General features: G+C 37.4%; 1 protein-coding gene across 2 annotated transcripts in view; it reads left to right on the top strand.

Moving 5' to 3' along the window:
• ITFG1 (integrin alpha FG-GAP repeat containing 1) overlaps window positions 1–13,569 on the top strand; it is a 94,964-nt gene that overhangs the window by 53,517 nt on the left and 27,878 nt on the right. For both annotated transcript variants that reach the window (XM_064459461.1, XM_064459462.1), the window contains one exon: window positions 3,139–3,311. In XM_064459461.1, coding sequence (XP_064315531.1) covers window positions 3,139–3,311 — 173 coding nt within the window. The remainder of the gene's footprint in view (window positions 1–3,138; window positions 3,312–13,569) is intronic.

The following is a 13,569-nucleotide window of genomic DNA, read 5'->3' on the forward strand; positions in this document are numbered from 1 at the left end:
ATCTGACTGAACTTTATGTGTTCATTTAAATTTTCTTTTAGATACACTCATTCCATTTTTCAATCTTTTTTCATCTGAGCTAGGTATCATATGATCATATGATAAGGAAACAGCAAAAAATAGCTTTGTATTTCCTCATTATACCCACCTATTTCTATTTTTGAGTAAAAGGAAAAAAAATTAGGTTTAGTCTTTTTCCTATTAAGATAGTAACAGCAAACATGAGGCTTATTATCAAGTACAAAAGAAGCAGGAGATCTATATCATTGACAAACTTTTTTTTTTTGTCTTCTGTACTGAAGTCCTGAGGCACATGAACAATTCATTTTGCCTTACATTACACAATACTGCTGTTTAGAATAGAAATATACAGAATGAGTTTCACCAGAAATGTGGATTACTCTGAATTCAAACAAAGTTATGTATGCTGCTAGAATGTGCTCTGGTTTCACATTGAACAAGACTGATGTTTTTGAAATGTTCTACAATTGTTTTTATAAAAAGTCCCAGAACTGGTTCAGAGATGGGTTAATCTTACTCTGGATCAACAGGTGATGTTTCTGTTTTGCTCACGTAACATTTTATACCTCTGCATTTCATTGTAGACTTTATGATTGTAAAATTGCTTTCTATGAATCACTCTTTGAGTATAGTAAAAACAGAATACAGATTCAGATTTTTAATTTTGTCTTTTAAAAATAATGTTACCATGCATGGGAACATTTAGAAAATATATGATGGATATAATTGGATTTCAGTGCAATGACTAAGTGAATGATACCATGTAAAGTAAAAGCTGTATTATATTTCATGGTTCTGATTTCAATCAGTGTTTCTTAAAATTACAGTATTTTGCAAGAATACTGTTTCATCTGTCTTCTGCATGATACAAGTAAGTGCTAAGAAGTCTAAGCCTGTGAAAAATTTGCCTCAGGTCACCTTCTTATTTTCTGTTTCTTTTCTTAGATTTTCCAAACCTTCAGCAGCTACCAGTAACTCAATAGGCATGCATGCGTTGCAGGGGAGGCAAGGGTCAAAGTATGTTTAATTTCAACTTTGAGTTTTCATCAAGAGTGTTGTATGTCATCGTTGCATTACAAATGTTGTCATTTACACAGGCAGACATGTACTAAGTATATGCAGTGTCTTACAAGTTCCAGGCTTGTAAGCCGTCTGTGATACCTAAACAAAGTTGACCTTAGTGCACTTCTTTAAAAATTTTGGTGGCTTCTCTAATACGCGTGTGGTTGTATGTAATCTCAAGGGACCAGTCCATGTGTCACACACAATTGTCATGTGGCAATAATGTTGTTGATTACTGGATTGTGTTAGTGAGGGAGTCTCTCCACAGCAGGAAATTATGCTGGCAGGGATCTTGTTCTAGTTCCTGAAATAGCTAAATTAAGGCTTGGATGAGAGACGTTTAAGATGCTGTGAAGTACTTTTGATGTTGGTGATAGTGATCCTTTAAGATGGCACCCTTCTGTCCTTTTGAAGGCATTGTCAGTTAGTTGACATATAAAATTACTCCTGGCTTTAAAAATGGCACTGAATTTTCTGTAGCATTGAAATGTTAACCCTGGTACTTCAGCTTCATACCAACTTGTGAAATTACTTTGATTTTAATTAAGATAAATTCCTATTAGCACCTCTGCGGCACTTTGTGGAAAGTAAGTGCAGATATATTCTTTTTCTTGTCCTGGAGAAATTATACTTTGCATTTCTTTTGTACTTTCAATTTAATACTGTAATCTTAATTTCTTATCAGACAGTTCAGTATCTGGTGCTGCTGGGGAGATAGGAGGGGAATTGAAGCTCTTGAACTTTCAAATATCCATGAATAACAGAATCACTAAAGCTGAAATAAACCTTAGGAGATCCAGCCTCCTGCTTTAAACAAAGCACTGAATTTAGTCCATGTTTTTTGAGCTTTGTCCAGTCAATCTTTGAAAACCCCGAAGGACAAAGATTCTGCAACTTCTGGGCCTCTTTCCTAGTTTAATTATCATCATCATAGTGAATCTTTGTTTGTTTGTCTCTAAACAAGGCTGGAACCTCCCTTATTTCTGTGACCACTGCCTCTTGTTTTTCTGCCATGTGTATCAGTAGAGAGCCTGGCTCCATCTTCTCAGTTATCTCCTTGCAGATATCTGGAAGGCCGCTATTAGCCCCCTGCCTAAATCTTCCGTTCTTGAGGCTGAACAAGCCCTGTGCCCTCAGCCTGTCCTTTGAGTAAATATTCAATGCCTGACTATCTTGATGACCCTTCTCTAAACACACTTGATATCCTCAGATTTTTCATGAACTGTGGGGCACAAAAGTAGACACGGGATCTACATGCAGAGTAACAAGTGCTGAATAAAGAGAAATAATAATTTGCCCCAATCAGCAGGAGCATAGGCAGCAGTTGCAGTGCAGTATGCTGGTTGCTGTCATAGCTGCCACACTGGGCTTTAGCTTACTGTTTAACAGGACCCACGCATCTTTTTTAGGAGAGCTGCTACCCAGCTGATCAGTCTTCAGCCTGTACAGTTGCAGGGCTTTACTCCCCTGTGCAGGACTTACTTTGATTTGTTATGAGGTACCGTTTGCCCATTCGTGCCCTTCTAGGTCCCTTCTAAATGGCTATCTTGTCCTGAAGCATGTTGGTTCTATCCCCCAGCTCTGTGTTGTCCACAGATTTAATGAGGGTGCATCCTCCCTCCAGTTTTGATGCTGCCTATTGTTTGCAATTCCAAGAAAAACAAAGAGACTCAAGATCTCAAGGCCCTGATGGTTTGGGCTTACCTACACTTAAGGATTAGTACAGATTCCAGGCAAGCCAGAGTTTCAGAGAATTTGTTCCACAATATCTCCATACAGTGGAGACATTCCAAAACACAGGTCCTTTATTCTTGCAACCTTATGGTTTTTTTTTCTGTTCTGGAATAATTTAGTGCATAGAAAAGACTTCAAATTATTTTTTTTCCATTTGGTAACAGTTAGGAAATAATCCTTATTTCCTGTTTGGAAATCTGTAAATTATGAAGAATCCTGATGCAGTGAAGAAATGTCAGGTTTTTAAAATAGAGTTAGGTTGTTTAAATAAACAAAATGGATTTCCTTACCTAGCTGTTCTTCTTTTGTTCTATTTTACAGTGGATTCCAGTCTTGCAAGACTTCAGAAATAAAGACACACTCTGGGGCTTTGTACCATATCAAAATGACAGATCTTCAACAGAAATTTCATTTCCAATTACACTTCATATTGGAGATTACAATATGGATGGCTACCCAGATGCACTTGCTATACTAACGAACACATCTGGAAGGTAGAGTATATGTAAACCTAGAAATAAAGACTATCAAACGCATGTTCAATCATCAGTCATACAAATTAGTAATTTCAGTGCATCTCGTTCATTTTGTCAAGTGAACAAGGCTTTTGATCTCTGCTAAATGTTTCCCTTTTAAAAAGGTGTGCATTTACATAGTATATTCAGAATGCATAATTGTGGGGAATTGCACCGGAGAATAGAGTATGAAGTACCATTTTAGACACTCCTCCTGGATCACAGGAGCTGATTATCTCTCCCTTTCCTTTCCCAAATCATCATCTGTAAAACCCTGACAGCTTTCTGTGTTGGCCAGTAACATCAGGCTGCTGAGAGTTGGGGAAGCTGTTCTGTGCTGTCACATGGCGTGAACTCTGAAAAATGCAGTAGTGTTTTGCCCCTTTTGAGAATGAGGAATTTTAGATACACCTAATAAGTTACCAGTGATTTTATATTTTCCAAATTTAACTGAAACAAATAAACTGCCCCCTCGCCCTCAAAAAAGAAGCTTCCAATCTTTCCTATTAAATTTGCCAGTGTAATATTTCTCCTCTTTTTTTTTTTTTTTCTTCATTACTTGCTTTCCGAATACTTTGTATTGCAACCATCTGGTGTTAGGTGGGAGAGGGCATGTAGTGATGCTTGTGGGGAGACTACTGTACATTGAGGAGGTAGTGATCCACGTAACAGCTGACCTGAGTAGGTACATGCCTGTGCTGTTCTGCACATATAACTTGGCTGCAGGATAAACTTAGCCGGCTAATCGTAATGGAGGAGCCTGTAGGCAGCTCTCTCTTGGCACCTGGTGATGATACCACTGGCATGTCCTTGTCTTTACCTTGAAGAGAAGCAGCATATTCTCATGTGAACATCCTTTTGTTTGACAGTAGAAATGATGAATAGACTTGTTTACCTCTAAGAAAAACTTAAGAGTTCTAGAGACCATAATGCCAGTGAACCTCACTACAGACAGGATATGTGCAGCATGCTGTGCCCTGACTAGAGATCTGTCTGATGCTGCACAACTGGGGTTTTCCAGCATCTGAAGAGATGTAAGATTATCTATGCTATCCCCTTTTTCTTCCTTATATCATTGCTTGTAAACGGTATTTTAATCAATATTTTATGGAGTCTCAACATCTTCCTTACTGTGCTCTAGGACAAATACTTGCACTAGTACATCACAAGGCAAAAGAAGTCTCTCTTACAGGTGTATTTATAATCTTCCTCTATGTGGTATCCTGGATGAGCTTGGGTGCAGGTTCATAGTTTGAATTAATACTCAGTAAGGAAAAGAACTGAGGAGCTCACTTTGGTGCTTAAAACATTATATAGACAGAATTTAAATGCTGAAAGCAAAGTTGTCAATTCAGATCCTCTAGTGGTTGCCTAAACAGTCACCCACTGACATTTTTGTGTTAGAGTTCTTCAGATACTGATACATACCTAAAAATGACCCAGTTTGAAGAGTTACATGCTTGAATTCAGCCTACGTGATGTGATTCAGAGACAAGGCAGCAGCTGAGCTCTGTCTCTGCACATTTAAGCCTTGAAATAACTAGCACAGCAGCTCTTCATGTTCCAATATGGGAGAGGAGAAGGAGGCGATGCTGTTACTGCCCAGAATTCACATAAGCAAAGGTAAAGCACTCAGGCCCTAAATGGCAGATTCTCTGCTCCATAGCCTAGCTCAGTTGGGAGTTTGCATCTTCTGTTCAGCAGTCATTGAATAGAGACTGTAAGGGGTCTAGAGAACAGACTAGAACCAGTGTCTTTCCTCTTCCATTGAAATACCATGACATCTGAACTACAAAGTTGTTCTTGTCTTTGTTTTTACTTAAGCCCCACAAATCTCATGGTTTGTGCTGTACTGTAGGCTATCTTTTAGTGTGTATTCTGACGGCTAGTACACTCCAGAAGGACTTGGTGAAGATTTATGGAGTTCAGAAGTTTATTTGCTGTTATTTTATCTTTTAAGATCCTTAGGAGCCTCTCTCCTTTGGCTGGTGTATAATTATGGCAATGTAATATTATGTAAAATATTTAAATAATTTATAAATAGTTACTCCTATAAAAGCCCAGGAAGTTAGTTACCTATCTGTCATTGCAATGAATTACTGTGATACCCTTTTATCTTTATTCTCCTTGCTTCTGAAATTGTTTGTTTATTCAGTTGGGTGTGTCTTAAAGTTATTTTGAAACTTGACTTCAAAGTTGAGTGACACAGTAAGGCAAAAGGACTGAAGGTACTGGCAGATGATTTGACAGGTTATTAAAAGGGGAGCAAAAAAAGGGTAAGTAAACTAAGAATTAAAAAATACATTGCATGTTAACACTGTATATTTCCAGTATTTGTAGAAAAGTAATGGAAACAGGCTCTTCATGCTTCAGAATGGGAATGAAAGTCACATTTTTTGCACCCACTATGACATGTCCCTTTCAGAGTAATATTAAATCATTGTTTCTGAGAGACTCAAGCAAATAATTCCTGTTAAAATGTGTAACTGGATCATAGAGTGGAGAGAATTAAGAGAGTGTGGGAATTAAATTAAAAGCTCTTCTTAAATTAGAGCAAATTAAAATGAAAACCTTGTTTAATTGATTTTAAACACTTCTGGATCAAGCTGTTTGTTTCTTTCTCTGAAGCCTTTCATGCTACGTCTACAGATCTAATTTCAGTGATTGATTACTGTGATTAAATGATAAAAGCATTTTTGTAAACTCTTGACCTCAATCTGTGCTATAGTTTAGGAAGCCTAGCTTCTAGTTGCTGTCTGTAATGTAAAGAAATTCAAGGAGGCAGAAACCACTTTATTAATCTGAAAATATACTGATACATGATAATGGAAGAATATTATTAAAATCAATTATATACTTTCATCATAATTCTGGAAAGCACTTTCAGATCAAGTCCTTAAAAAAAACAAACAAAACACTGAAATAAAGACATGAGAGTTAGGAATAACTTCAGTTTACTGTCCTTCCAGGTAAGTAAGTCAGGAAAAATGATTAACAGTTTCAAGTATTGCCAGAACTGCCATAAGTGCACACTGTTTCATCTCCTGCCATATCCTTTTGATTTTAAATAAAGCATGTAATACTCTGACAGCATGGAGACAATCCTTAGTAACAACTACAACAAAAAAATGAATCTCACTTGTGGTTGCAAGTGTGGTAGGAGTTTGAACCCAGAGACTCAATAAATGCTAAATTCATGGTCGATTCTTACATATTTATCTGTCCATTATGAATTCTTTTAACTTCTGACTTGTGTCAAAACCTGCACGTTAGAATTCCAGTCCACAAATTTTTATTCAGACTAGCTACATACATGAATTTTTCTTCCCTCTAGTTATGACGGTATTAGAAATTGTGTATGTATATAGAATAATAATAGATAAAGGGATTTTATCAGTAGTTATTCATTGGTTCATCTCTACTTGCTATCTTATGTATTCTTTTTTTTTATATGCTGGTTTTAAATTGATTCTGGTAACACTTGAAGTACTGTATGTGAGTCTATAAACACCTATCTTTCTCCCACCTAATTAGGTGAAACTAATTTTGCTTAACTTGTTTCCAAATTAGATGCTAATAATTGGCATCTTGCATTGCAAATATGTCATCTAAGGAGGCATTTTTTCAATGCTGCTTTTATTCAAAGGGAATGTTTTTCACTGGTAAAGTAATGGTAAGGTTGGAAATACAGTATCGTGCTCTCTGATGGTGATAAACAACAGTAAAGACTGAAACTTGGAGATAACAAACAACCGGATACGGACAGTTGAGTAAAAAACTTTGAATATAATACAATTCTAGAAAGTTTTCCAGGTATTCATGCCCAGTTCTAAAATATTGTATAAGTATTAATCCTTTATACAGGTCTACTTGAAAGGACTCTTAATGGGACCAGATCACCTTTTCTTAAATCATTGTTAATTGTCACTTGTCAGAAGTAAGGTTAGATAAAGACTTCTTTTAAATGTAGAATTGAGCACCCTGTAATTGAGCAAATCTGAAAAACAGAGGCAAATCCAATTATTTTGAATGTCTGGAGTAAGATATTAGTCATTTAGATGGGCCCTGTATAACTGCAAATGAACTAGCCTAAAATTGACAGAAATGAAGCAGTAAATATTTAATTCTAATTGGAAAGTAGGATGTTAAAACTGTGATGACTTCAGTCCTTTGGTGTTAACCCTTCCTTATAGTAATTCAGCCTCATTAAATCTAGCTTTGCTGCATAGATGACCTTTGGTCACAAGGTTCCAAATTGAAGACAACTCAGTTGAGCATCATTCATAAGCCATTTGGAATAAAGTTTTGCAGGTAGAACACAATGAGGTGCCACTATGGTATATGTTGGTGTGAATACCTAAATACTAAAAGTGCTGCAAGTAGCATGTTAAGGGCGATACTCTAGTCTTAGTTCAGAGTTCTTTTGCTCTGCCTCTTCTCAGTATTTAGGCTGAATTGTTCAATATGGACTGTTACACATTTGTGTAGCACTTCTTCAGCATTGATTTTTAAGATTTTACCATTGTAGCAGTGTGTGTGTTTTCCCATAGGCTTTCAGGGACATTGTTTTGTCATTTCAAGGATGCTGATGATTTTCATTGTTACAGGGAGATTTTTTTTCTGATAGTGTGAATCTTCAAAATTTGGGGCACAATAATAGGAGGGTTATAAACTTGCTTTTCATAATTGTAGTACATAGTAGAAATAAAACATGGAGGTAGATACTGTGATTCGAGTGATGCTTGTGTATTAAAGCCCTAAATAGCATAAGGACTCAAGTGGCAGCTAGCTCATAGGCCAAATTCAGACCTCAGAAGTTCTTTCTGGGAATCACTTGACTGTGCATATGAAAAAGACTAAGTTTGTACACAAAGACAAGTGGTTATAATATGTACAGCCTTCAGTGGAACTTGGAACGTAGCTTCCCTTGAAAACTAGTTGGATGTTTAAAGCACTGAGGCTGGTTATGTACACAGATGTGAGGAAGGCTGCAAGTACAAGTATATTGCTTTTTTTGTTTTGGTTTGGGTTTTGTTTGTTTGTTTTTTGGTTTTATTTTTGGGGCAAACCTGAAGACTGTCGCCCACCACCAAATGAGCGCTTTGTGGTTTTTTCCTCTATTTGGAAGTTGCTGTGTGAGTGCCTTCCTTTGGTTTTTACAGGTAGTTATTTTGAAATTGTTTCTAGGTGTTCCAGATAATTCCTATTTATTAATTATAAAATCCTTATCCAGTATATCATCAAGTGATAATGGGCTGAATATACTTGAGGAAAAGGAAAGTCATGTTTGCTCACTTTCAGTCAAAAAAGAAAGAAATATTTCACATAAGTAAATGTATCAGAAATTAATATTTTCAGCAGAAATAACATTTCAAGAGTGTATTTTAGTTGGTTAATTCTTTCCAAATACTAATGACAGCATATATAATTCAGAATTGTTGCCAGAAATGTGAAGAAAGTTAAGAATAAAACAGAATAATTTTTGAGATAAAAGTGAGTTTATAACTTAGTTCCTTACTATAAATACTATTCCTTTTTTGAAAAGGGAAAAACCAGGATGGTGTAGAAGACACCTCAGTGATATTCTCAAGTTAAAGCATTTGTTTAGAAGATACATATCTAGTAAATTAAGTCTTCTCATTGTGCTTTTCAAAGACGCTTTTAGAGGAAATAAGAGGAATTTGATGCTGGTACAGAAGTCAAATTAATTTGAAGACATCAGTAACATAAATGCCAAGGAATTGCCTTGGAAATTGACAGGAAAGAAGACTGGGCTTTAATTATAAAGCTAATAACTAGGTTGTAAGCAGGCAAAAAAAATAGTCTGTATGCTTACAGTGAAGTGATGCATTTCTGTAAATTCCACCCCAAATTTAAAAGAAGTTTAATATTGCAGTTAACATTTAAACCTTGTTTTATCCCACCTTTCTCACCAATAGTAATAGTTTTCATTAACTTTAGAATTTCATTATTGTGACTCTGCAAACTCTTATTTTTTTTATGGTAAGCAATAACACTAACTCTTCAAAGAAATCAAATTGAAAAATCAGATTTCAACTTCATATGACTCAGTAGTGAATCTAAACCTGTATGTAGGTGTAGGTATAGTTAACATTTACTGTAGCTTAACATCTTTGAGTTGTTAATTTTACTAGGCAAGCTTGTATTTGTGTTCGAAAAGGGACTGTATGGATAAAGATTAGTAATAGTATTAAATGAAATTTCCTGCTGTCTGTTAAGATAAACATTAATAGACTTTCAGCTACATTCTGATTAGTGATTCTCCAAACCTCTGCTCTGCCACAAAAGATGCTACATCTATGATTTTTTTTTTCCCACCTCTAAGATAGCTTTCCTACAGTGCACTTCTCAGGCCTCAGCATCTGTTTAGGGTTTGGGATTTTTTTTTTCTTCCTGTTGTTTGTCTTGTGGTTCTCTTGATACAGAAGAGCAAAGGAGAGTGGTATTTCCCTGTTTAGTGTCACTTTGATTAATATCTTCCTTTTTTCTCACAGTGTAATTGGTGTTTATGTTACTTTTTGTCCAGTTTATGTTCTTAAAGTCATTAAATGCACACTGTCAAGGAAAGGAAGTAGAAGAGGTTCCTTTGGTAAATAAACTTCTTTGGTTCATCCATTCACAAGTTTAGACTTGAACAATAGTTTAGACTTGAACAATACTCTGTACATAAAGTGTAATGCAAACTTGACAATCTTTTGCCTTTTAAATAATTATCATCTAATAATCTCTGGCAATTTAAAAAATGTGAAGTGAAAGAAAGCATCTTTGTAAACTCCCTCCAAATTTAAAAACAAAAAAGTGTATGTCAAGGTGATGAAAAAGAAATTGAAACAATTTGCTTAGCTAAGGTGTCACCTTACCTTATAGTTGGTTAATCTGATATGTTCTTATGTAATATATGAAATTAATGTGAGCACTTAACAATTTCAGGCTATGATTATGAGTTCTCAGGTACAGGTAATACAATGTCTTAAATATTGCAGATCACCTTATTTCATTTTGGCTGCACATTAATTCAGTATACTCATGCTTCTAAGCAAAATAGTAAAAAGTGGGTTGCTCATATTAAGCTTCAATCAATTGCAGGCATATGGCAGAAAATTAAAGGCCTAACTTGTGTATGTTTCACAGAAGCTCAAGAAACATGATTATAAGGTTTTGAGGGAAATGTTTAAGTATCCCATTTTACTTTTGACACGTCTTACAGAGAAAAAAGATCCTACGTTTTTCCCATCGCAGGTTCTGAAATATTAAGTTGGAAACAGGTAAGGAAACTGGTGTCAGAAGTGTTTTTTCTTGGGGTAAATGCTTTGCCCTTCTTTAACTCTTTTTTTAATGGACGGAGCAGAAATATGAAGACTGTGGGATATGATTCTTATGAGTAGCAAATTATCTGAAATATACTGTAGAAACAAAGAAACATAAAAACTTTCCTAAGGAGACATGCTTGTTTGTGCGCATGTGTGTGACTGCATCCTGGAGGCACCGGATGCTGTTAAGATAGAGAAAAACACCTTGTTATCACTCTCTGAAAGAGCAATATTTTCAAGGTCATAATAAAGAAGTGGTTTTGGTTATTGCCCTGGGCTCTGACATGCTTAGCTAGCTTTACAGAACATTGTCTGCTCCATCTCCTGGCTCTGCCCCCAGAAAGAGAGCAGGAAACTTCATCTGTTCCCATTGCTAAGGCAGTGATGGATTCTACCAGGCTCCCAGGATGCAGACCTGCCAAAGAATCAGGCTCCCTGTTGGTAAAGTCTGAAGGTTTTCACTGTTCCAGTGAGAGTGGCAATGTTACAGTATCAGAGACAGCGTACAATGCTGTTAGTCATCAGCGTGCACATATGAACCTTGTTTCCTGCACTGACCAGTGGGCGTGTATTAGATAAATTATTTATAAGGGAGATTTTGCTATATCAGACCTGGGACTTTGGTTTCTTTTTCTTGTTTCAGTATGACAACTTTTCTGTCTGCATTTGTTACGTGTCAGCAAATGTCCAATTTGGTTTGTCTTGTCCTATTTTTACTGTGCTAGTAGGTTAGGTTTTGTGTTTTCTGTTTTGCTTTGAAACAATGGGAAAATAAATACCAATAAAGATTTGGCTTAATCTTAAATTTGTTTAAAACATCATGCAATGTGTAAGAAAATTTATTAATGGAGATGGGGTGGGGAGAGATTGTCATAAAATTTGACACTCAAATCCAAAAGGGAAGCATACCAGAGATGGAGAAGTGGAGGATTATCCATCGAGAGCTACAAGGGCATTGCCAGAGCATGCAGAGTTAGAAAAGCAAAAGCCCAACTCAAACTGAAACTGGCTGTAGACATAAAAAATAACAAGAAAGGTTTCTTCAGACATGTCAACCGTAAGCAGAAAAAGAAGGAAAACGTAGGTCCACTGTCAATCACCAGCAACGCTGAAAAGGCAGAGGTCCTCAACACTTTCTTCACCTCTGTCTTTACCAGAACTGTCAGCTCCCAGGCTTTGGGAACGAAATTGCCGGTTAATCCAAACACTGACCCACCATCAGTGAGTTAGTACATGAATTACTACAGGAGCTTGATCCCTACAAATCAATGGGCCCTGATGCCATCCACCCAAGGGTGTTGAGAGAGCTGGCTGACATCATTGCAAGGCCACTCTCCGTGATCTACGAGAAGTCATGGAGAAAGGGGGATGTCCCAGAGGACTGGAGGAAGGCAAGTATTACCCCTATCTTCAAGAAAGGCTTGAGGGAGGATGTGGGTAACTATAGGCCTATCAGCCTTACTTCAGTCCCTGGGAAAGTTATGGAACAAATCCTCCTGAGGGCCATCACAAGTAAAATGAAGCACGTGATTAGGAAAAGCCAACATGGCTTCACTAAAGGCTGATCGTGCTTGACAAACCTGGTGGCCTTCTATGACAAAGTGACTTGCCTGGTTGACATGGGGTGGGCGGTGGACGTTGTCTACCTGGACTTCTGCAAGGCCTTCGATACGGTCCCCCACAGTCTCCTCCTGGAGAAATTGATGTGTTATGGCCTAGGCAAGTGGTCTGTGCAGTGGGTGGGGAACTGGCTGACAGGCCGCATGCAAAGAGTGGTGATAAATAGCTCCTTTTCCAAGTGGCAACCTGTCACAAGTGGAGTCCCCCAGGTATCAATATTGGGCCCAATGTTATTCAATACCTTTATAAGAGATCTGGATAATGGCATCAAGTGTAGCCTGATGAAGTTTGCTGATGACACCAAGTAAGTTGAGTGGGGAGGTAGACACTCCAGAAGGGAGAGCTGCTCTGCAGGAAGATCTGGATAGGCTGGAAGAGTGGGCCAGCAAGAACCTTATGAAGTTCAACAAGAAGTCATTATCTTGCTCTACTCAGCGCTTGTCAGGCAACACCTGGAGTACTGTGTGCAGTTCTGGTCCCTGCTGTACAAAAAGGATGTGGACAGGCTGGAAGGGGTCCAGAGAAGGGCCACCAAGGTGATCAAAGGATTGGGAAGCCTGCCATATGAGGATAGGCTGGGAGAACTGTTCAGCCTTGAGAAAAGGAGGCTCAGAGGGGATCTTATCACCATGTACCAGTACTTATGGGGTAGCTACAAAGAAGATGGAGACTCCCCTTCTACAAGGAGTCACATGGAGAGGACAAGGGGGAATGGACACAAGTTGCTCTTGGGGAGATTCTGACTGGACAGAAGAGGAGAATTTTTCACAGTGAAGACAGTCAACCATTGGAATAATCTCCCCAGGGAAGTGGTTGACTCGGCCACATTGGACACCTTCAAGAGTCGTCTGGACAGGGTGCTGGGCCATCTTGTTTAGACTCTGCTCTTCCTAGAAAGGTTGGACTAGATGATCCCTGAGGTCCCTTCCAACCTGTGATTCTGTGATAAAATAGTGAAAAAGCACTACAGTTTTTAAGTAGTGTTTAAGCTGAAGGACTGTGGAGGGATTAAGGAAAACGCCAAGTAAGTGCACTTGGACTTGTTTCGGAATAAAGTAAGAATATGTTCAGTATTTTGAACTGGATGGCTAATGAAATAATTCCTGCTGATTTGGATCTATTTATTTAGTGCATTCATTGGTTTGCCAGGTATGATTGTAAGGTATGGTTGTAATTCTGTCTGTAAAGCTAACATAAATGCTTTAAAGTATCCAGTGGCTGCTAGCTTTGATTTTATTATACTTAGCTTCAGCAGACTTAAATTTTTTAATTACAATATTTTTGTA

This window comes from Phalacrocorax carbo, chromosome 8 (genome assembly GCF_963921805.1).
Source record: "Phalacrocorax carbo chromosome 8, bPhaCar2.1, whole genome shotgun sequence".
In the NCBI taxonomy this organism is placed as follows: domain Eukaryota; kingdom Metazoa; phylum Chordata; class Aves; order Suliformes; family Phalacrocoracidae; genus Phalacrocorax; species Phalacrocorax carbo.